Genomic DNA, 23,563 nt, shown 5'->3' with positions numbered 1-23,563 from the left:
TCACAAAAAACCCAATTACTAGAAATATCACAACTGTAGAGATACAATTAAAAGTCTTCTAGCTGCTGCTGAAAACACATCAATAGAAGAGCTTCAGGAGTGAAAATACCATTGCTTGGAAAGACTGTCAGTGAACATGAGATATTAATCTCTCCTGACACATTCCCTTAGACAAGCTACAGCAAGAATTGCTCTCACTCTTCATTGTCAAAGCCCACCTTTTCTGTGCTTTTGTGCATCTAGTACTATCAACAATATTAAACAAAATTGTGGCAGGGTGTTTATAGACCCCAACCTCTTCCAGCCTCACATCTCCTTTCCACCTGTCTCAAGTCATATTACTCAGAAAGAACTTCCCATGCTGCAGTGGCAGGACTGGGAGGGAAGCAGGATGGAGGTTCATGCGACAAGTTATACATGATCCTGGGAGGAGAGGCAGGACTGTGGCACCAGAGGACAGTGCATCTTCCAGGTGGGCCCTTGGAGTCTCTGATGGAAGATATAGACCTGAAAGCAGTATAGCACCACAGCTCTCCTGCTCTGTCCTGTCCGGCTGGGCCAGGGAGATGCATCAGCCTGGCTCTGAGAGCAGGTGAGGAGCTGGAGAGACGGACTGGAGGAGATGGGGGTGGCAGTGGTTGGTTTTCAGGCTTAGAGCAGGAGATCGGGCAAGCCTAGGGAAAAACCAGTGCAGGAACTGCCTTTTCACCCTTCCACAGAAAAGTCTGCTTGGAAATACCCAGCAGGGGTGAGGATGACATTTTGCTGTTGCTGTTTATCGCAGTTTGCAAAGGGTTGACAAGGCTTTGGAAAGGTTCCTTGGTTAAGGTGGGCTAGGATGCTGAAGGCGAGTGCTGGCAGCTGAGCAAGGACACACGGAGCAAGCCGCCTTGTGCCAGTGGTGTTCGGAAAGCTCCCGCCAGCAGAGCATGTGAATGGCTCATCGTCTTGTAATTTCAGGATCTAGACAAAGTCTAGGATATGCAAAACAAACAAATAAACAAGCTCCAATAGAAACAGTGTTATTTTTCACATGGTCTGTTGGGTTTTATGGGTATTCTGCCCCAAAAGTGACAGTGGTCATTGGCGTTCTTAACAAGCATCAAACAACAGAACTAAGCTGTACATTTTTCTTCTATTCCTAATTTAATTTTACTTTTAATAAAGCCAAGTGTCTGGCATCAGATATGGACTGCACAAGATTTTGTAGTACCAAGGCTCCAAGTTGTAAAACCAACAATAAATGTAAAATATGACAAATAATTCTGTTACAGCGATCTGCCTACATACCTCACTGTTTCTAAAGTCAAATGCACAACTGGTTGAAGAAGCTACTCTGGGAGGCAGAGCAACCAAATTACCTTTGAATCAGAAAACCAATGAGGCTGTAAAACCTCAACTAAACTTTCAAATCCCTTTCCTTCAGTCACCCTTGATTTGACAGGGGGGAGGGATGCGAAACAACCACAAGGGAGAGGAGACTCAGCAGCTGATCCTGCTGTGAGTGTTTCGGAGGGAGTAGTGCCAAGGGGCTTTAGGTTTGCTACTACCATTAGAGCCTCTCCAGGCCTCCCTGAAGGAAGCTGCCTGGAATAGCTGCTGCTGGAAGTGTCAATTTATCTTCATTGCCACACCTCAAAAAAGAAAAATCTATTTGTGTCTTTGCTACATGTTATTAAAGTGCTGACTGAGAAGGGGCATATGCAGTAAGCAGTTAGACCTGGGGGAACACCCACAAACAGTGAAATGAGAAGCGAATGCTTCAGAGATATTAAAGATAAGCCTTAACTGCTGAAGGAGAAATGCAAAATGAAGGTGGTCTTGATGCTGCACAGGCCCTTCTGATCAAGTCTTTGTGGCACAGACACCCTTTTGAGCTACACTGCATACAGCTGGGCAGGAAGTTTTTTCTCTGCTTTATTTTTTTCAGTTTTACTATATGTAGCCCTTAAGCTTTGGGTTAGTACTCTCTGAAGCTACTCTGACAGTGACAGACTCATTTTGCTGATAAAACAGCCCAGGAAGCTTTTGGGTGCATTGCTGTTAAAAAGATACAGATTACCTGCATGCAATCACTTGTCTCACCATTCCCATTGCTGCTCTTTCAGAATAGCTTAGCAAAAATCACCTACCTTAAGTCCCAGAGAGATGATGAGTTAGGTGATACATATAGTTAACCATTTAAAGTATCCCTTTATTCATTTATGTACCTCTTCTTATATACCGGGGATCGAAGAAAACATCCCTTCTTCTGTGCCTTCCAAACTAGGACGGACTAATGACTCCATAAATTCTGCAGCTGTACTGGTGTTGTAATTGCATAACTTTCTTCTGAAGAGGGAAGTTGGTTTATGAACACTTAAAATGGCTGTCACTGCTGTCTTCTTTCTGTTGCCTCCTCTAAAATGCCACCCTCCAGGTAACTTTCATAAACTGCATTCTGCTTCTTGAATACCTGACCCCCACGTTCATCTCTTCTTTCTGCTCCTTTCTGATTCCTTACTTTTTCTCAATTCCCTACTCCTGAGGTCCTCATCTGTTTTTTCTTCTTGCCAAAATACTGTTTTACCTAAGCCTGGATTTCTCTATCAATTGGATTGATTGATAGCTGTAGTACGAGCGTGAAGACACAAAGCTGCTTGATGCGCTTTCTTTAGCTGGCTCCAGTTTTAAGGCAGTGTAGTTTACAGAATGCCTTTTGGGACAACATCACACAGACTCTGTAACACAGGTTTGACTATGCCTACGTCAGAAGAACGACAACAGAAAAAAGCACTATTAGTAAAACAGTATGAAACACTGCAGAACTCTCTCCTCCTTGTCTCCTTACCCCTCTCATCCCCCCAGACCTACCTGTGCAAAATGTCTGCAAGAATACAGCAGCTGAAATAATGTCTGGCAGCCACTGGCAGTCTCTGTCCTTGGGAGAGATTGCCATGATTCTTGCTGCATTTCAGTAAATCTCATTCACATTTGGGATCACATTACTGGTGTCACCTTCTGTTCCAGGGTTCCTTCGGCACACTTAACTGTCTTCTTGAAAGCATCAGGAAATACTGGACACATATGTGCATTCTTCTATAAACAGATATTGGAACCCAGCTATTTAGTTCCCCACAATTATTACAAAGAAGCATGCTTGGCTGGCATACCTGGTCTGTCAAGCTGGTTGTGAGGAATATGTTAGAGGTTTGGAATTTGTTTCCTAACACAAGGGTTTCCAAATGAATCAGAGCATATTCTGCTACAGGGTTTATCCAAAGACCATCATTCTTCTCAGGGCTGGGGTTGCTTTTCATATGTTCTTTAGTACATATGTGCAATTTATAGCAATGTCCAGTACCTGCCAGCTAGATTTTTAAGCAATTTTATAAGAGATGCTTTCCAGCTGCAGAGGAAAACTATTCTCGTGTCTTCAGATCTGAATTTTGCAGTGGTTTGGAACTGGCAGTTGACAAGCTGTGAGTCACTCTGTCCAAGCTGGATCTCTTAGATTTAAAGGTTCTCAAACATTCTGACTGATACTTTTATATAGATACTGCCCCCACTCCAGATGGCTAGCACATTAAAAGGATCTTTTAAAGGGCTGAAATACTGTGCAGCCTGCTGCTTCCTTGCATTGGGTTTTCCCATATAGATTTGGAAGGCTTCGGTATTGAGCAGTTGCTCTGTCTGCAAGGTCTCTGCGACACTTCTGGGTGAGAGAAAGATCTGCAGTTCCAGTGCACGGTGCAGCAAGCCAGTGCTGGCTCACTCCCCTTTCTTGCTGCTTCCTTGCTGTGCTTCCTGCACCCGTGAGCACCAGGCAAGTCCCAGCCTGTTCAGACACAGGTGAGCACTTGGGAGAAAAGGGAACCTTCTGAACACCGTGCAAGTGCAGTACAGCCATTCTCGGGACTGGCAAAAGCTTTAAGGGTCTGAACCTGTCCACTGGCCGTACTGGTAACAGCCCTAGTAACAGAGCAGTTTTACTCACTTATTAACCCCCCCCAGTCATTCTAGTATTGGTCTCTTTAACACGAGGAATTCCTTCCCCCTCACAGCAGTCATTCTTCCCAAGAACAAGTGCACCATCACCCCTTCTGCAGCAGCAGAGGCAGCGCGAGTGGCAGGGCGTGCTCAGGGCTCCAGAGGAATGCTGTGACAGGAGTGAGTACTGCAAGCCCCCCATCACCTCAGCAGGGCAGTTTTCAGGTTCTGCATCTGTGCATGTGCATCTTTAAACATACAATTCACCTCTTTTTACATACTGGTGTGGCTCATCTTGTTATTGGCTGGATCAACACTGGATCACACAATAAACACGCTCTGGATGTAGCTCAGTATTTACAAGAATTAATCTGAAAAGAAGCTTAGTTGAAGGCACTCAGATGCCAAAAGATATTAAATTAAACGAGATTTTATCATGTATGTAATTATTTATTGAGCTGAGAATCCATACAAGGTAAACAAATGTTTACACTATCATACAGTAAGCATTTCCAGGGTTTAATAAAAATGATTGTCACTCACTGTGCTTCACAAAAAAATTCATTTTAATGAATAAATAATTTGATGAAATCAAAAAATATTTACAATATAAACAAATGAAAAAGCTTTGGATATATTAATCTGAGCATCCTGTATTTTGCATTTTCTAACTGTATTTCTATCAAGATTCTCTCTCTGCAATGGTACAAAGTGGATAGAAATTACAACTCAACAAAGTTAACATGATTCGGTACATGTCTTTCCATTAGTTCAGATAAGCTACATATGATTAATTTATTATGCAGGTGTTAGAATACAAATATAACTAAAATCATATATTATCAAAATGCCAGACAGCATTCTCCACAGAACAGAAATGTACACTAGGCTGTGACAATAATTGAGAATCACAGGCAACGAAATATAACAGAAAAGTACAAATTCCTTCATAAGAATATAATTGTGCTCTCTTATTTACCAGAGGACTATGCTGCTTCACCACATCAATGGCTATGTATAAATACAGTGTTCAACAACTGCCATGTGGTTTGGTGTATGTTCATATGGGTGTCAAGCAGCGGCATTATAGTGGAAAACGGGCAGTGCAAGCAGTTTTAGAAACATCTTCTTGGGCTCTTAAAAAGAGCCAATTATACAAAGCAGTATAAGCATAACACTGAGAAGTCTTCATCTCATTTACACAGATATCATGAAGTGACTTGCTTTGTTTGCGGTGGTGAAAGGAGGAACTTTGTCTGTGCTGTTTATGCAGTCAGCCAGAATTCAAGTATTCCAAAGCCACTTCATAGCAGAATTTGTATTGATCCTGAAAAACCAAAAGAAAACCATAAAGTCAGTTACTGAAGGAACTTAATTAAGGGGATCAATATTTCTCTTCTGCTAAAATTATTTACTATCAGTGTTGTCAATGGGAACCAGTTTGAAAATCCAATTTATATTCAGGTAAGAAAATCTTTATATTAACCAGACAATAGACACTACACACAGTAACTTATGGTACTGCTTATATTAGATGCGCATTTAGCTGCTCTAATACACTTGTATGAGAAAAACTGACTACATGTAAGCAAATTGACTTGCAACCAACCCTTCTGTCATCTGTCAAAATGGTCATGTAGTACTTCACCAGAATTGGAGTTACTGGAATTCCTCCCTTTATCTTAAAAGAGACTCAGTGTCTAGTACTTAGCAGATTGTAACTTTTATTTTAATGTCATTCATACACTTGCTACATTTCAGGGGCAAGAGCTGCTTACTGTTCCTCCTCTGACTGTGGCCCAAACCCATGCTGAAATACTGTCCTCTTCCAGTGCAATGGGCCTGTGAAGTCAGGCCTGAGCTAAATTAATTGGATTAATTCCAGTTCATTTTCAGCAATTCATGGTGATGCGTAAGTTATGCTCTTAACAGCTCTTCCGTTACCCAGACTAATTTTTCAGGCTTCAAACACAGACCTGCTGGTTTTATTTGCAACTGCTTGGAAACAGGGGCGATCCCCAGGAAATCCCCTCCCCGTGGCCCGCACACCCCGGCCGCATCCTTCAGAGGTGGAGGGTCGTGACTTCACCCCCCTCACGTCTGCAGCGCCACAGAGAGGCCAACGGTTTTGACGGACTCTCGCCCACTCTGCAACTTTAAATGATGCAGTCACTGACGACTTCACAAGTTTTGTGTACACACACATACCTCTCTTCTGTTTTCTTTCTTGCTACTTGCAGTATTTATCAATACTACAAACAATTAAATGAAACAAAGAGCTGAAAGAAATAGTAGGTGCAGGTTCCCTGAAGCCAAGGGCTCTGGCTTCTAAAAATTCAGTTTGGGAATACCTGCCAGTTTTATGACTATTTCTGCCACTGAAATACCTCTTGAGTCTTGAATATGCACTTGAATCAATTAATAAAAGATAACTAAACATGTACTGTCATATAGGAACAACAACAGAATTAACTAGCTGACAGTACTCAGCCTTCACCTTCCCAACATCACAAGTAGGAAGATTACAATTACACTTCAGATATCTTCTCTTTTTCATTGAAGGAAACGTTTTAAAGGATTAACTCTTTTGGCCTGTATTTGTGAATCTGGGTCACATTTTAGCTGAGAAAAGAGTCCACCTTAATATGCAAGAGACCAAATAATATTACAACGATCAAAAAAGCCATTAACAAGCATGGACAATTTCTAAGCTCTTTTGTTGAGATCTGTCACATCAAAAGAAAACAAATCTTAGGTGTATTTATCACCTAAGTTATGAATGAGTTGTATGTGAGGTCTTAAGACCCTGCATGGTTCCATAAACTGCCTGTGTCTTCTTCAGAATGAAAAAAGAATAAAAAAGATGAAAAGAAAAAAAGGAGGATTATGTGAATTATTCATTTTCCGCTTTTATTGCATATATGTTTCTAAATAAATGTGAATTATTCTGTAACTACATAACATATCAAGAGACCAGCAACTCATCCATTTCCATTTTCTGTGCTCATTTTATGCTGATTTACTGATCCAGCAGAATAACTGTAATTTTTAGTAAACTGAATACCTGTCTTAAAGAGCAGACATACATTATTTCACACTGTGTCCACTCATGTGTGTCCTTTGTACATTTTTATTATTCACTTGATAGTGGATATTAAAAGTCTCTTTACGTTAGCTAGCTTCAGAGAGATACATATTTTTTTTTCTTTTCCTAGAACAACTAGTGGTAGGTCCAGTAACATTTATCACAAAATGCTCTGGGCATTCTGTAATAGATGTTTTGTAATACCATGTGTTATGTTTGTATGATGGCTGAAGAATTTAACAGATTTCCATGTTGTATGGATGTGGCACTCAGATTTTTATACTTGCAGGAAAAACAAAGATTTCAATGAAATTAAGAGATGAATTTCTAAGTATGGACTGTAAAGATTCCCCTTCATCTAGTCAAAAAGTGCATAATGTGCATTGATAAAGCAGTCTTGAAATTATTTTTGTGAAATATTGTTATAATTCTTTTACCACAGAATTTTACAAAGGTAGGTGAATATTGCTGTTCTAATTTTTCAGATATGGAAACCGAGGCAAAGACACGCTAATGTAAGAAATGTCATAAAGGATAAAGTCAGTAACATGATCAGGAAAAGAACACAAGAGCCCTGATATCCTCTTACCATGAAAAAATCTACATGAAAATTGAAACTTTGCTAGTTCAAATATTTGTTCCTACGAAGTAGCAGACCAAGACTGAAGAGATGTGGTTTTAACTCTGCTTTATCAGAGAATTACGTGGTAATGGGAAAAATCCTGATCGTTCCATCTTTGTTCCTCTGTAAAGTAAGGAAAACAAAAGAGATCTTCTTCATGAGTGCTTTGAAATTGCTTAATGACAAGGTGTCCTGGTTTGGGCTGAAATAGAGTTAATGTTCCTTTTTGGTAACTAGAAGAGTGCTGTGTTTTGGATTTAGCTTTGGGTTTGGTATGAGAAGAATGCTGATAGCACACTGATGTTTTCAGCTGCTACCGAGACTCCAAGGACTCTCCGACTCCCCATGTCCTGCCCGTGCGCAAGGGCACAGGGAGCAGGGAGGGAGCACGGACAGGGCACCAGACCCAAACTGGCCAGTGAAATATTCCATATCATGGAACGTCATGCTCACTGTATAGAGGAGGGGTGGTCGGGAAGGGTCTCTCTCTCTCTCTCTCTCTCTCTCTCTCTCTCTCTCTCTCTCTTCTGGGATTGCGACTGTGGGATCTTGGTATCTCGGGGTCGCTGGCCGGGAACGGGCTGGGGATTGGTCAGTAAGTGGTGAGCAATTACGGTGTGCATTGCCCATTTATATTTTCTATTACTGTCATTGTTTTCATTTTATTACCATTATTAAACTGTTTCTATCTCAACCTGCAAGTCTCCCTTTACCCCTCCAATTCCCACCCCTGTTCCCAGGTGGGGGGTGAGGGTGGGTGAGCGGCTGCGGGGTGGTTGGCTGTTGACCAGGCTCAAAACACAACACAAGGCCTTAGAAGGCCTCTCAGTGCCATCCAGACATTCTCAATACCATCCTCAATTTATTAAAAGCTATTTTTATATTCTAAAATAATACATTTAGCTTTAGATTAAAAAAATTCTCTGCTGAAAAATGGAGACAGCTGCCTGACAAATCTATACCTGGAGAACTGTCACAAATGGGAATTTATAGAGAGCATTTTCTTCAACTGTACACCTTCACACTGGTAATTTTCTTTTTATTTCTATAAAATAAATGAATAAGAGATCAGTGAGTTCTGTGGACTTAAGCTCTGGGAGGATGGAGAACAGCAGGCCTGCCAAGTCTCTATCCAAACTATACTATCAGAATGAAGAAGTAGGACATTTTTCTTAATATCTAGGAAATAAAAATGTATGGTTCTCAGCATGATGATTCCCCTCCTGAGAATATAAACTAGAGGAAGAGAAGCCAACTGGGCTGCTCCCTCCCACCGCTGTGAATGCTTGATAGCTTCTCACTGATACAAGATTCATAGTTCCACATTGCTGGCTCATGGCCCTGTGGTACTGCTTGCAAACTCCCTCATTGCTTTGCACAGCTGGCAACATCTGGCTTTTCTCCATGAGCCTGGCCAGAGTAGGGCCTAGGGCAGGGTCTGGGACTTCACAGGTGTGGTAAATGGGAGTGCTGCGATGGAGGATGTGGTGGGAGCTGTTCTTCTGTGGGACCAAAGAGGAGCAGTCATACATGTGGCAGGCAAGTGGATAACCCTACCTGTCTACATGTGACCTGAAAGCCTCACTCTTCCCAACAGAAATTCCTGTTTTCTGCCCATTCTCCAGTGTGTTTCACACCCAGAGCTCAGTAGCTCATCTGAGAGAGGAGGAATCTCTCCTAAAATTACAAGAGGTTGGACCAGCTCTGCAAGATACCTTCTGCCTCACCCTGGGCACTCTGTAAAAAAGATGCTGAAGTATGACCCAAACTTGTTTAATCAGAGCCTGCAAAATTAGCTCAGATTGGTTTAGTATCTCTGAAGCTGTCCAGATGTTGCCTCCTCCTGCCTATGATGCTAAATTGAATACAGCTGCCTCTTAAGCAGCCACCTCTACAGCAGGATGTTGTAAAACAGTGTCTTTTATAGCCCAGTCTTCAGAATAGGGTATAGCACTATACCCATCTTCAAGTACAGAACTATGCACTGAAGTGTAAGAACCTGCTGGTTTAAGCTATTCTGCAGCTCTTCTGGCAAAGCAGCTGGCACTTCAGCAATTCTCCATTTTTAAAAAAAAGCTCATAAAACACTCTCTAGGAAAATAATTGCACATGGCCCCTTGTTTCTGAACTTCTTTAATCTTCTATGAGATAGAGCAACCATAATTAAATGCAATATTCTGCATGTCAAACTGAAATTCATGGCTTTGATAAATATTAGGCGATTAAGCTATTTATAAAATATATAATTTGAAAATCTGGCATTTCATTTTACATAACTATTATTTCTACCATGCAAGGGCAGCTCTCCACTTGGCTCAGCCTGCTAGAAAAGAAAATTAATAAGGATGTTCGTCTGAAAGTTTAAAACTCTTAAAAAATTCAAATGAACATAGACAAAGTCTCCTTGGGAAGAAAGCAGTGTAAAAATACTCTTACAAGTGAAGTGACTTCATTATCCCCTTTGAAAATGACTTGCTTGCTTTGTGAACAACTCCCACTGCAAATCCTGGAAATCTTACTGAGTCTTCTGAGAAAAAGGAACATTTTTCTATTTAGTGGTGCAGTTTAAAAGCTCGTACCAGAAGGTCCACCATGTTAGGCTTATTATTCCTCAGTGTCTTCACAGCATGGAATACGTCAACAGCCCTCTGATGTCGAAGCATTTCACAAACAATACTGATTGCACAAAATGTCCCACTGCGGCCACCTCCATTCCTACAACAAAAGTGATAAAATGGCTCAGTTACAACTGACTCTATGTTATAAGTTTGTACAGCACCAGGAATGGCTACAGAAGGCACAATTTCCAGTAGGGAGAAACCACAGAACATTCCTGCCCCCAAAGGCTGCCAAACTCTAGGCAGAACACGATTTGTAATTGGAATTAATTGGCTGAAAGATCTCAAATCTATGGTTCAGAATATATCAGGCTGAAATCCTGAAGGGAATTGAACAGCTGACTTTTGCACCACTCTCCAGCGAACACTTGAGACAGCACAAAGAGGATGCTAAAATAAGGACAAGGTACTTTTAGATTCAGTTCAGCAGCCCTTTGCACTGTAAATGCATGAGGTTGCAATGAGCAAAAGGCCTAGAAATGTTCTAGAGAAAGTGGATATTTGAGTTCTTTTATTCCAAATCCTGGTGCTTTCCTCCTGGACCCAAAGGTGTTTTGGAGGAACAGCAAAAGTACCCACGGTCTCATTTGCAGGAGCCCTTCTGGTGGTTCCACCTTCTGCATGGCACTAGGAGTGCTGCAATATTCCCCTGGCTGATGTGCTCACTCCCTGGCAGCAGGCAGAGGGGCCGGCTGCCTGGCAATCACTACTTTTAAAAGTGTATGTATTCCCCCTCCACCCACCGTATCAGAGGATGAGAACCCGAAGTGACTTGCTAACAAAGAAGCCAGGCATAAATGTTCATATGCATGATCAAATACAGTATTTAATAATACTTTATCCCTGGTTATTTTTAATCTTTAAGAGAATCTCTTTCTTTCTGGAAACCCTATTATTTCTACAGCTATTCTAATCAGAATCTTTAGGCTGTGCTTCACCGAAAATAATAAACGTTAATAATTACCAGAGTGCAGACTAGTTAGGTAGCAGGTCTTTCAAACCAGATTGGGAAACGGTTGATTTTCAAAGGAAGATACAACGTCGCACATCTGTCACATCCAGACTGTATGAAAAGAATGCTCTCTGCTGCCAAAACATTGCCTGATATTGTGGACTCTTTGAGAATTTTAATTAAAATAAAGTCATTTAAAAGGATTATATTGGAGCTTTTTCTTTCTTTACTGCCTGGAAGTGACGCATGTGTGATGTTGTACAACTATTTAATATCATCAGCCACCTCAGAGATAACAGTAATTTGCACTTCAAAAGGGTCTTTTCAGCTAAAGATCTCAAAACATTAATTAATCACACTGCACAATGCTCATTTGATGAAAGTATTATTATCCCCATTCTACAGATGTGGAAACTGAAGAGCAATGACTTGTTCAAGGTCAGTGATAGTGGGAATTATTAATACACTTTTAGATTTTCCTCCATCGTTCTAACATTGGGTCTCAACTTTTGAAAGTGTGCTAGTGTGTGCTTTTCCCATCAGCATGTCCCTTCTGCACCATAGCAGTGTCTTTAAACAGATGTTTAAAGGAGGTGGGATACAACTTCAAGCACTGAAGACTCGGTCTCAAAAGATTGGCTACTGCTGAGGGCAAACAGCATGTACAAGTATTAAGGTGTTTCAGAGGAAGGAAGACTGATGGCAGAGTGGATGAGAGTCTGCACAAGTGGGGCACAAAGGTCACAGAAGGACACAGATCTTATAAGATAAAGGTAAGGCAATTACAGGATCATCGTAACTGGTCTATCACACCACTTTTACTTCTGTGCTTTATGTCTGGAAGAGGAATCACCCCTCCGATACTGCATACTTCTACTTTTCTGTAGAAATAAAAGGTGCATTGTTCTGAAGGTTCAATTTTGATTCACTCTGAATAGACATGCACCTTTTCCATTTGCAAAAGTCACTGGACATCTTCATATAAAATAGAATTAGCTTGTACCTATCATCTTTTCACAGGGGTCTACCAAAGGACAGAGAGGGAAACTCATGAATCTACATAAAAAAAAATATAATTCCTCTTGTATTCAAAGCTTTTAAATGAGCTTTTAAAATGTTGTATTATTTATCCAGTCCCAGATTAGACAGGTGCCCCTTCATGTCTTCACAATCTTCTAAAACCCAGTGCAAATTCTATAACAGTATTTCCTTACTTTCTCTCTTCTGTTTCCAGCACTTACAAGCAATGTACGACTGTGCGTCCCTCTCCCCCGTTATATTCTTCCTGCCACTTCTCCACTTGGCGGATGAGCTTCAAGAAGGAGCGTTTAGAAACTGGAGTGTCTCTGTACATGGGCCATCCCAGGAACTGGAACTGCTGCACCATTCGATAGCCATCTTGGGGCTGTAGAGATCAGACAAGAAGCAGGGAAAATAACAGCATTTTTTGGGGTATATAATTTAGATATTTGCATCAGTGAGGAAAGTTGTTCAAGCAGATCACTGCTGACAAACTACTAATGTAATTTCAACTGCCCTTGAGGAATTATGGCTTTTAATTTCCAACAGAGTTATTAGAACAAGAGGTTTTAAACTGAGTGCTATACAAATAGACTAGAATAGAGCCATGGTACAGCTGCAGGATCAAGCAAATAATTAATTAATATCATAGCAGGAACTTGGTAGCAAAGAGGGAGCTGCAACACAACTTCAGTTATATACCCTTTTTTTATGTTTCATCATTCTGAAGAATGCTTGAGCGTTTCTGTCTTTTTTTGTAGGAAAGGTCAAAACCTCTCAAGGTATTTTGGAGCAGGAAACATTTAAAAAAACAACGAAACCTTCAGATGTTTCCGGCTTATAAAAAATCTAACTACATTTTATTTTATTGTGTGCTACTGCAGCAGTCAGAACCCCTCTGGTGAAACGTTACTGAACAGTTGCTTTATGGTGATTTAAAATAAAAAAGGAGCATAGAACAAGTGTTAGTGGCAGAAAATTACAGTCCTTTGAAAAGGGCATAATAAACACACATATGAAAACTGTTTTTGTAGTCCAGGATTTGCCACTTTCACTTCTGTGCAAAGTGAGGGCATTTTAGTGCCACTTCTAAAATGAGCAACACACAGAAATGTTGACATTACAATTTTTTCTCTAGAGTAAGAGGTAATAGAGAGGATGTAAGATTAACAAGATAAGGGAATAAACCAAAGTGGATGCAGCATTAGATCTGTTCTTCAATGGGTTTTGTCTGCTTTATGTCAAAATTTGGCATCTACTGATTTCCTGGCCAGTTACTTTCAGCTGACAGCCCCTCTTCCCAAAACACATCAGCCAGACCCAGCGCCTGCTAAAGCACACAGTAACACTGCTGGAGATTGTGTTTTGATGTTGTCACATTTACTGCCAATGCATGGCCTTCGCAGTATTATAGAAATATCTTGAAGCTTACAGTCTGCTTCCCTGTTCAGATATTAGCTTGGTTTTGGGTGTGTTTTTTGGGCCTTTCACTGTCCTGAGAGCTAGCGGATCTCAGGGCAGTTCCCAACTTTTTTCAGCAGGGAGTGTTGCTTATTCCCAGCTATGGTTCTTCGGTGACCGATACCAGTCCATTGCAAAGGCTCCCTCCATCTGGATGGAAGAGATGCCTGGTCTGTGGTGGAATCTTTTTTCCACTCAGCTTGAAAGACATGCCCCATTTAGTTTTCTGCCAACTTTATGGGAGCATAAAAACTGGATATGAGAACGTACTTGTCCCTCTGAAGTGCTTACATATATTATGAGGAGTGATTAGTGGAACAGAATCTTCACTAAAAGCCTGGGACTGGTATTGAAAAATATGTCTAGTATTGGTGCACAGCTTTCTTCACATGAAACAGTATACAAATATGCAAGATGGCTAATTTCAAACTGTTGAAATCAGCACTGATTTCAGCATTTCTTGGCTACCATACAATCTGAATACTGCATTCATTTCATTTGCATTTAATACATTTGAGATATGCATTAAAATACTTTTTACTTTAATTACACATAGAAGGCTTCTTTCCTCATTGATTATGGTGTGTCTCAGTATTGCACCATTGCTTTCAAATAAATAAGCTGAAAAATGAGAATGGTATTTTTTGTGATTTGAGTAGAGTCAACTCATCTACTGAGACAGAATTGTTTTTCAAATAACATCCTTACTCTGGCTGCATTATAAATTCGGAATATCCGGCTGATTATGTCTTCTTCTAAATCAGCTGATACAAACTCCACCTGAATAGGACCGTGTCGGTGTACTCCATTTTCTGGCCAGTACTGAGGACACAGCTATAGAAGACCACAAACACAAAAGAACACAGTTAATCACTTTGAATTTCATGCCGCCTCAAGATACTTCTCTAGATTTTTCTTTGTGCTACATTTATTACTGGAATTCTCACACAATTTCTTTATAAAATACAGAGTGCACCACCTTCCACCAGTTTCGAGAACTCTAGTTCTACTTGTGCAGAACAAGTTTAAAAAAATTCCTTTTCACTTAACTGAACATGCTACTGCTTGTTGCTGTATTCGCTATTCTCTGGTATTTGGAGGAACACATTTCTGACACTCAACATCAATTCTGCAATACATTATGACAAGACAGGGAGATGATGTCAAATATACCATATCTCAGAGACAGAGTGAAGCCTAAAGACCAAAGATCTGGTATATCCAACTGTCCTGAAAAGTTGGTAATAGTTCAAGCTACATCAGAATGTGTGCTTTAGATTATGAAGGGTGCATAAATTCTCAAACCTCAGGACTTAACTTTCACATCTGAAAGTTAAACATCACTGATGATATTGGCTAATATCAGCATTGCTTTAAATTTTCAACAACTGCTCAAATTCATCTTATGAATGACACCTGAAAATAGTAATTATACTTTCTTTAGTGCTCAGAAAACATTACTTCTAGGTATCTAAAGATCACAAAGTAATACTACCATTATCTTGGAAAGTTTTAGTGTCTAATAATATCACAATGACTTAATCCAGGAACCAATTACCATCTGTGTTAATACTTTAAAGATTAAATCAACACTTGGCAAAGACGTTTTTGAAGCTAGATTCTGCTTGTCCATTTCTTTCCATAAAAACCCTAATGATTTTTTTTCCAGAGATATTTAGAGCAGTTCAAGTATGTAGCTTTTGAAAGCATTCACCAAAATTAAGTATGAACTCATGAAATTTTGTTTGCTTGCAGAAACATTGATGTCATATTTGGAACTTTATTTCACTCAGTAAAACAGCTGTGGTCTTCATTCTGCTGCATTGCTGTTGGTGATCCAGAGTTGAGCTGACAAATCACATTTACTCCAGATGTTGTTTTGCATTTCTTATAACACTTAGTCCTCAACAAAGCCGTTTAGAGATGACTACATTTTAGGAAAACATAATCATTTACTACATCAATTAAAAAGAGAACAGGGTCTGATTTGCAGGAGTTCACTTTAACAAGTTAAAAACAGAAATTTTGAGTAGGAAAATACATTTTCATTTATTTCAACCCCCCACATCATTTGGTCTGCTGAGCAAATTACTTTCCAAATATTGTCTAAATTTTACATGAGTTTTTAGTATGAAATATGCTAGTGTACAGGCTAGCAAAATACAATGCACACAACTAATGCAAATTCCAATGCTCAGATCATTTAACACGTGCACAATTTAGTACACATCTTTCAAGTACATAGGAATACTGTTCTAACAGATCTTTGAAAAATGCTTAAATGATAATAAGTGGAGCTGTTTGCTGGAGCTGTTTTAGGAAACCAAGATTTTAAGTTCTAAAGAAACCAAAAGCATTTAGGTCTGCGCATTTTGTATGCATGTGATGCTAGCAAATCTCTTTAAGTCAGAGTCACTGTGAAGGGTTGAATTTCATTTCCCAACAGAGCATAACAATCCACATCAACTGTAATATTTAAACAGAACTTTAAACACCCCATATATACATAAATAATAATGATAACAGTAATTATTAATAAATCTGAATGTAATGAGTGTTTTTAATAAAATCTGCCCTCTCTTCAGTTCTGTTTGCTCTGAGGGTTTTGAGATTTATTTCTAATGAAAAGATTGTTACTCACATTAGAGGGAAAAGGTTTAACATACTGCAGAGGCAGGTGCATTAACTGCATATCCCAATAGCTTTTAAAAGCCTAGGAGACTAATAAATGCTTGAAATAGCCATGCATTATTGTAAATTCAAAACACAGCCCACAAATTAAAAAAACTCTGTTCAGCAGTCCCTAACAGTCTGACTCCCTTGAGTCTTTCCTTATTCACTCAGAAAATAATCTTAGACTCATGAATAAAAGTTTTGTCTTTCATTTCTGTTTTTCTCCCTGTAGACAGTTAAGGGCTTGGAATCAGAAATTCAGTCTTTAAACTAGTGTGTGGGATTCCTACACATTCATTTGAAAGACAAAACAGAAGATTAGTATGTTTTAAAAACAAATTCTTCACATTAAAAAGAAGTAAGAGGAAACACTTTTCTAAGTATGTGCAATACTCAACAAAGCTAAAAAGATTCCTGATCATATAAAGAATAAAAATGACATGCAGTCTGCTATAAAAAACAGCAATTGCTCTTAACCAACAATTAGCAAATTAAGAATACAGATTACCACCATGTTATTCCAGCAAACGGCTGGTGCAGGTTGTTGGAACCAAGGAAATTGCATCTGTGTAAATACCTGGAATTGTGCAGTTGTGAGCCAGGCTCTAGGACGCTTAGTGATTAATGCTAGTGATTAAATTGACAAACCAGTAGGTACAGTTTTCCAATTTTCTAAAGAACACGTACAGCACGCACAACTCTTTTGTAAGGTAATTACATTCCTCCATACGTTTCGTTGCCCTGTTTTCTCTTCCAAAGGATGCTTAATATCCAACCTTGTTTAGTTCCTATCTCCTTGCTAACAATGTCATTCTGTGCCAAATGTAACTCAGATTTTCACACTGGGAACACCTATCCCCTGGTAAGCAGAGCAAGTCATCGACCTGTTTCAGGCAGGCTAATGAATAGCTGTTGGATTCTGTTTATAACTTTTGGCTATTAGTGTGTTTCAGACTTCAGTCAGAATTTTACAATTAAGTTTTTGGTTTTTAGCAGCTCTTCTCAAAGCATGTTCTCTTATCAGAATAAATTATGTGTGCATGCACTTATGTGTGTGCATTAACATTTTGGTGGAGAAGCTGCTGATGGTCTGATTTACTCCTCTTTCCCTATGTGTATCCGCAAGCCACAAATCAATTTTTTAGTGTGTTAGTATTTAATGTTGTTTTATAAAACTAATTACGTCCTAAAGCTGTTCTGAAATGCTGAGGTGCTAGCACTCTTCATCTGAATGGAGCAGTTTTCTGGACTTACTTGTGCAGGATCCACATCGTTCAGCATAACTATTGAAGTGCAGTGATAATCTAGGACCAGCCTCCAGAAATCTTTGACAGTATTTGGTAAGGGATGCTGTGTAACTATAAAAGCTGATGGTTGCTTGTAGCTCTGCAAAGAAATAACGAGATGGTGAGAAGAATGGTAAGAGATAAAAATCCTTTTAACAGAATGCCAGTCATAGTCCCAAAACTTTGGGACTGAAAGCATTATTTCTATTTTCTATATAATTAATACATTGTTTCCAGCTCTTTCCTGAGGTCTTATATGTTTCAAAGTTAATAAACTGTATTTGGGCAGAATATAACTTCTGCAGATGTTATATTTCCAAAATGTATTTTATACCACGGGCATAGAGAAAAACCATCAGAGGTTTTTGTCTCCAATGCTACTCCTAGAAAATTTTGAGCAACAGCTTTGTTTTGAGCTGTTAATGGACAGATTAATCTTGGCTGTCTGCACTTAGCTGTTAATTTAAATGATGCCTGTGAAAGGAAATACCTAGTTATTTTTCAGAAATATGGTTGAAATTCCAGTCTATCTGACAGCAGTGAAGATACCCAGGGGATAAATTTCAGTGTTCTTTGTTTTTTTTAGTACCAGAGTATGTCACTGACTGAGGGGTTTGGTGGAACTGTTCCACTGTGGATCTCATACTAGCATTTTCACTTATGTCCTCCCAAGTGTTGAAGGCCAGTGTGGCCATACTGGGGCAACTGTTGGGAGGGGCTGCCATTGCCTTCATTAGGGAGGGCAAGGGAGCCTCTACAGGCCTTGGACTGAAGCATTTGTACCACAGCAGACATACAATCTGATCAGCTATTTGCATCTTTCTTTCAGAGACAGTCACTGAAGAGACCACAGAAAATGAATCCAATGTGTTTTGGGTTACAAATGAAGACATGCAACACTTCAGTTCTTCGTTTTGGTTTCAGCAAACTGCAACCAGCAGGCATGGATGCTGCTGGTACATCAGCCAGCTGCCTTCTGCGCTACTGGCCTTGTCTTGCTGGAAGCTGCACGCAGATGAGAGATGCTCAAAGGGCACTCCATTACTCCCTCACTTGGAAGCCCTGGCAGTTTTTTAGGGAAAACCATTCTCCAACTCATGCTGATACTGAATAATGAAAATTATGTTTGCTACCCCTTTTGCTTGAAGTGAGCTCTAAAGGCCTACATGAGGTGATCCAACTGCATCTCAACTGATGCAAGGGGAAAGGTTGAAATGCATCATCTTGCCTGCTGCAGACTGAGTGTTTAAAGAGAGGGACAAATGTCTGCTCTTGTCTGTCAGTGCAGGGATACTGCAGGGGCCTGGCTAGGATGCTTCAGGTGGAAAGCAGTCCAAATCTCCTCCTCCCTTGGAACCTTTTGCCCAGACACACTTTTGGATCCAGACCATTGTTTCAACAGTGAAGAAGGGAAGCATTTTTAAAGCAAATATTGAGGCACTGCTCTTTCTGAGAAGTACTTGATTTACAGAATAAAACAGTACTGAACTCTCCAGGAAAGAAGACAGTGTAATGGCAAGGTTGTAAATTGCAGATCAAGGAAGCGCTGTTCTAATATGAAATGTTGTTGACCTACTATGAGAACCTAGAGAAGTCAGTTAATCTTTTGTTCTCAGTTTTTCTACATATATAAACATAAAGATAATACACCCACCTTTTCATGAAAGTGTTTTGAACTTAGGCTTATTTTAGGAAAATGTTTTGAAAACTCGTAAGGAAAGAAGTGCAAAAATTGCTATAAACTGTTATTACTCTAGCTTCACTTTTCAAAAAGGCCATTTACAATGCGTTCATTCTTTGCTAACCTCTGTTTTCTTGTTGTTTATGTGTTTGACAACCGTAATTACTATAGCTCAAAATTGTCAAAGATAGGCTATAAATATCTACAGATGTAAAGGCGGCGTAAGTGTCTTTTTACTGATATTCTATTAGCAGAACTAGAATTACCATAAATGCATTAGAAAAAAAATTCTACACACACATGAAGAGGAACCGTTCATTCAAACAGAAATAAATGAAAAGGCTGAAGTAATGGCTTGTGCACTATCTTGTGCTGACAGACATTTTTTTTTGTTAATTACTGTTTAAATTAGAAACAAAGGGAACTGAAATATTGCTGCAAACATTATCCCATTTAACTGCCTTAGTGTCTTAATAGGTAACTCTTTTTTTTCCTAGGCCAGATGGTTAAAAATCCAAGCACTAGCGAGAAATCCAGACACATTTAATTTATCAAAACTCCCTGACTTGCTCTCCAAGTATGGCTTTGGAACCTTGGCTGTGACATAACATATGTGAGATCCTAAATGTACTTGGGAGTTTAAAGATTTTGTGCCATGTTTTGGAAAACAAGTTAGAAGGATTTCAGTCTTCTTATGCTGACTCTACTTTCTGGCATTGCCCAGTTTGGAGGGCTGCTTATTCCCTTTTTATTATTAATGATGTAGTGGAAACTTACATCCATCAGTGCAGCATTAATGTAGTTACTGCTCTCCCCATCTATCGTTATGAGGAAAGGCAGGCATCTGTCTGGAGGCAGAACATCCATACAGCGATTCTTTTCATGATTTCGTGGTAAAAGTGCTATGCTGCAGTCTTCTACACGCAGTGTCGGAGTCACCATATTTAAAGTCTTTCAAAAAGAGTAAACAATACAACAGAAAAATTAGCACAGCAGTGAAAGCATCCCAAAATATTTAAGAATAGATCAGCTCATCATTCAGTTTCAGTGGGAATCAATATGCAGAGAAATGAAAACACATCACAGTCAGCAGGGTTTGGAAGCAAAAAGTGCTGGAAGCATACAGATCTGAAAAATAAACTCAAAGACAGATGCAGAGTAACCTGCCTTGTGAAGAAAAGACAGTGGGAGGAATTGACATACTTTCCCTGAGTAGAAATGAGATTTCATTACTATCCCATTGCATTCTTGTATGATTTGGCATAATTCAACAGCAATTAGTGACATGTTATTTTCCCTTTTTTGCAGTCCTTCCGCCCCAGGTCTGGTCCAAAATTCACATGATTATAAGCAAGCGCCTAAGCATAAGTCTTAAGTATAGATGAACTGTATAGCTTCTAGGGAATGCTAGCCACAACTTACCCTAAATTCCTCTTTGATCTGGCTGGAGTTAGTTTGAGGATCCAGTTTATTCATTTCATAGTAAACAGACCTAACTTGAGAAGCTGGAATAGATGTGTCCCCACAAAGACAGGCTTCCAGGATAGCATCATGAATGAATACATACTGTTCCTGGTAAAGGAATTAAAATAATTACTGACATAGAGAGCATATGCTATTAGTATTTTGGTAAATAAATGGTTGCCGCTAATTCTCTCTAACTTTACCAGCACTGAATCAAGACTAGAAGCAACAACAGCAGTTCATAAAATTTCATCCAACTCATTTAGAAAGATAGAAGAATATTTTTTCTTGCAAAGCATAAGGCAGTATTCCAGTAGATGAACAATACCTCAGTCTGCACCATGTTTACTCTCCGAGATCGAAGCTCTCTCACGCAATTGTATATGTCTACAACACCTTCTCTTTCTGCCATATCTAGCATGATGTCAATAACAATGAAGCATCCAGTTCTGCCAGCACCAGCACTAAATTAAAAGAAGAGCACAGTTAATGTTCAGCAGTATACTGGAAAATGTAAAGAGCAAGGGTTCCTCTCACAGGTACTTAATCAGTGGGATGATAACTGAAATTGAGCCTTGCATTCAGGCATTTGCAGGATTTCAGACCCAGATTTTCCATTCTTGATTATATTTTAGGTATTAAGTTATTGTAGGTAGACCACCAGTGACTTCAGCAACCTGTATGGGGATCAGACAGCACAGGAGAAGCAAAAGTAGGTCCGGAGTTTAGTGGACAACACAATGGAGGGATTTCTGTTCTGCCTACCTGCAGTGAACAACCAGAGGGCCAGCGTTTGGTGGGCTCTTGGATTTGACCTGACGCACAAATCCCAGCAGGCCTGTCGCATGGTATGGTACACCGTGGTCTGGCCAGCCAGTGAAGTGAAACTGCCGAATTTCTCGAATCTCATGAGCACCTCTCTGTTGAAAAGACAAGAGTTGAAAAAGAAAAACCATCTGGAATGTGAAAGAAATTGGACGAGAGACATCGTAAGAATGTAACTTCAAAAGCCTGAGCCTTCCTGAAAAGCATCCACCCACTACCAATTCAATCTGTACAAACTGTTGGAGAGCTTTCTCATAGCAGGAGAGCTGGTTCAAAGGTTACATACCAACTGGTTTCAAAGCCTTGCAACAAAATTGAGTAATTTAGCACTAGGTCATTTAGAAACTTTTAGCAACAAGATGGATGCTCATCTCTATATTTAAGCACTAGGTTGCTTAGAAAACTGTGGCCTTAAGATGCATGCCATGATCACAGCACAGGTCAGCAGCAAGGCCATGAATATACAGCACAGACGACATTTTTTTTTTTTCCCCACTGCTCTCCACAGGAGTTTTGCTGCTGACTTCAGGGAACTACAGCTTCAGCATAATTTTACTTATCATTTGTCTCCTTCATTGGTCTGAAAGAAACAGCTGAATAGTAAGAAACCTTTTTGCAGCTCCAATCATAGGGGCTGTGTTTGTAGCCCTCCACATGTTCACCCTTCAAGTGATTTGCCATAGCCTACAAGGACATGGATATGGTGAGACAGGTATGAATGAGAAGCTGATCGTGTAAGTAATTTCCCATGTGACTTTCTGGAGCAGTCTGGATATTAGAGGTGTGTATGCTAAGTTTGATTTTTTTTAGTGCTTGTATTTCCCCTTCCCCCTCTGAAAATGTAGTTGCCAGTATTTTATTCTCATTAGAAATCCACAGACCAGAGGCCATCATACATATTTCATAAGCAAACAGCAAAATTATGACATATCATGTCTAGGCTGGACTAAATGTCAGTGATATTAATAACTGGTGGTTTACAGTTTTTCTTCTTAAAGATGTATTTCCTGTCTTGAGCTGGTTTGCATATAAAAGTTCTAATTCTCTTTGCATAATGAACTAACATAAACTTCTTCATTTATTGCTCATATGCAAGCTAAAAGAGTCTGGGATTTTCAATGGTTGAGAAATTCTGGCTGTGCCAGTGCTACATGACTGGAGTGGGCTTGGTGTATCTCGGAGTCTTGATGCTCTGACAGCTCAGGCTGGGGATCTGTGGAGACTGGGCATTTGTTCAGAGGAATATCCACACTCATCTCCCTCAGAAACTGTGACACAAAAAGGCAGGCAAGGGAGAAGATGAAGAGCATATGTGACACTGCTGTAGACTGAGGAGATCACACCCTTGCAACAGAAGTGACCTTATATCCTAAAAAACAACTTTAAAACATATTGAAACCCAGGAACAGACAAAGTAATTTGCATTTTAAGACAGTCTAGCGAACACATTCAAATATAGTTTGGTCTTTGTACTCTGGGGATTTTAGAGTGTGTTAGTTAACACATTTTTTGCTACTGTAAGCAAGGCCTCCCAACTCTGTAAATAGCTGTGTGTAGGTGGGGTATCCATGTCCCAAACACTTTTATATTGCTCATAACAACTGTCCACAGTCCTCCAAGAAACAAAGATCTCATACAAAAAAACAATGCCATGACTATACAAACCGAGGACTGAAACAAGTACCGCACACAAATTCTTCTTGCTGTATGCAGCCTTGCTTTTCAAGCAATTTACAAAAAGTAAACTGCCCATCCAAAATAATGTGTCTGGCTGATGCACAGATCAGGCTATGTCCTGTGTATCTTGTGCATTAGTTTTGAAAACACTGTCTGTTATGCTGACTGCATTTTTGTCTATTGTTGGTAACACTTAGCTACTTAGAAAAGGTTTTACATATAGGGTACTT

General features: G+C 39.7%; 1 protein-coding gene across 9 annotated transcripts in view; it reads right to left on the bottom strand.

Moving 5' to 3' along the window:
* Window positions 1-4,398: 4,398 nt before the first annotated feature.
* The window catches only part of PTPRM (protein tyrosine phosphatase receptor type M), a 490,776-nt gene continuing 471,611 nt past the window's right edge, over window positions 4,399-23,563 (bottom strand). For all 9 annotated transcript variants that reach the window (XM_032987657.2, XM_032987659.2, XM_032987658.2 and 6 more), the window contains 9 exons: window positions 21,597-21,751; window positions 21,160-21,295; window positions 20,790-20,939; window positions 20,145-20,318; window positions 17,655-17,786; window positions 14,436-14,561; window positions 12,488-12,651; window positions 10,256-10,391; window positions 4,399-5,296 (listed from right to left, as the gene is read on the bottom strand). In XM_032987657.2, coding sequence (XP_032843548.1) covers window positions 5,243-5,296; window positions 10,256-10,391; window positions 12,488-12,651; window positions 14,436-14,561; window positions 17,655-17,786; window positions 20,145-20,318; window positions 20,790-20,939; window positions 21,160-21,295; window positions 21,597-21,751 — 1,227 coding nt within the window. In that variant the 3' untranslated portion in view covers window positions 4,399-5,242. The remainder of the gene's footprint in view (window positions 5,297-10,255; window positions 10,392-12,487; window positions 12,652-14,435; window positions 14,562-17,654; window positions 17,787-20,144; window positions 20,319-20,789; window positions 20,940-21,159; window positions 21,296-21,596; window positions 21,752-23,563) is intronic.

Source organism: Tyto alba, unplaced genomic scaffold (genome assembly GCF_018691265.1).
Source record: "Tyto alba isolate M040663 unplaced genomic scaffold, T.alba_DEE_v4.0 Super-Scaffold_27, whole genome shotgun sequence".
Lineage (NCBI taxonomy): Eukaryota > Metazoa > Chordata > Aves > Strigiformes > Tytonidae > Tyto > Tyto alba.
The sequence above is the reverse complement of the archived record's forward strand: the minus strand, read 5'-3'. Positions and strand labels throughout refer to the sequence as shown.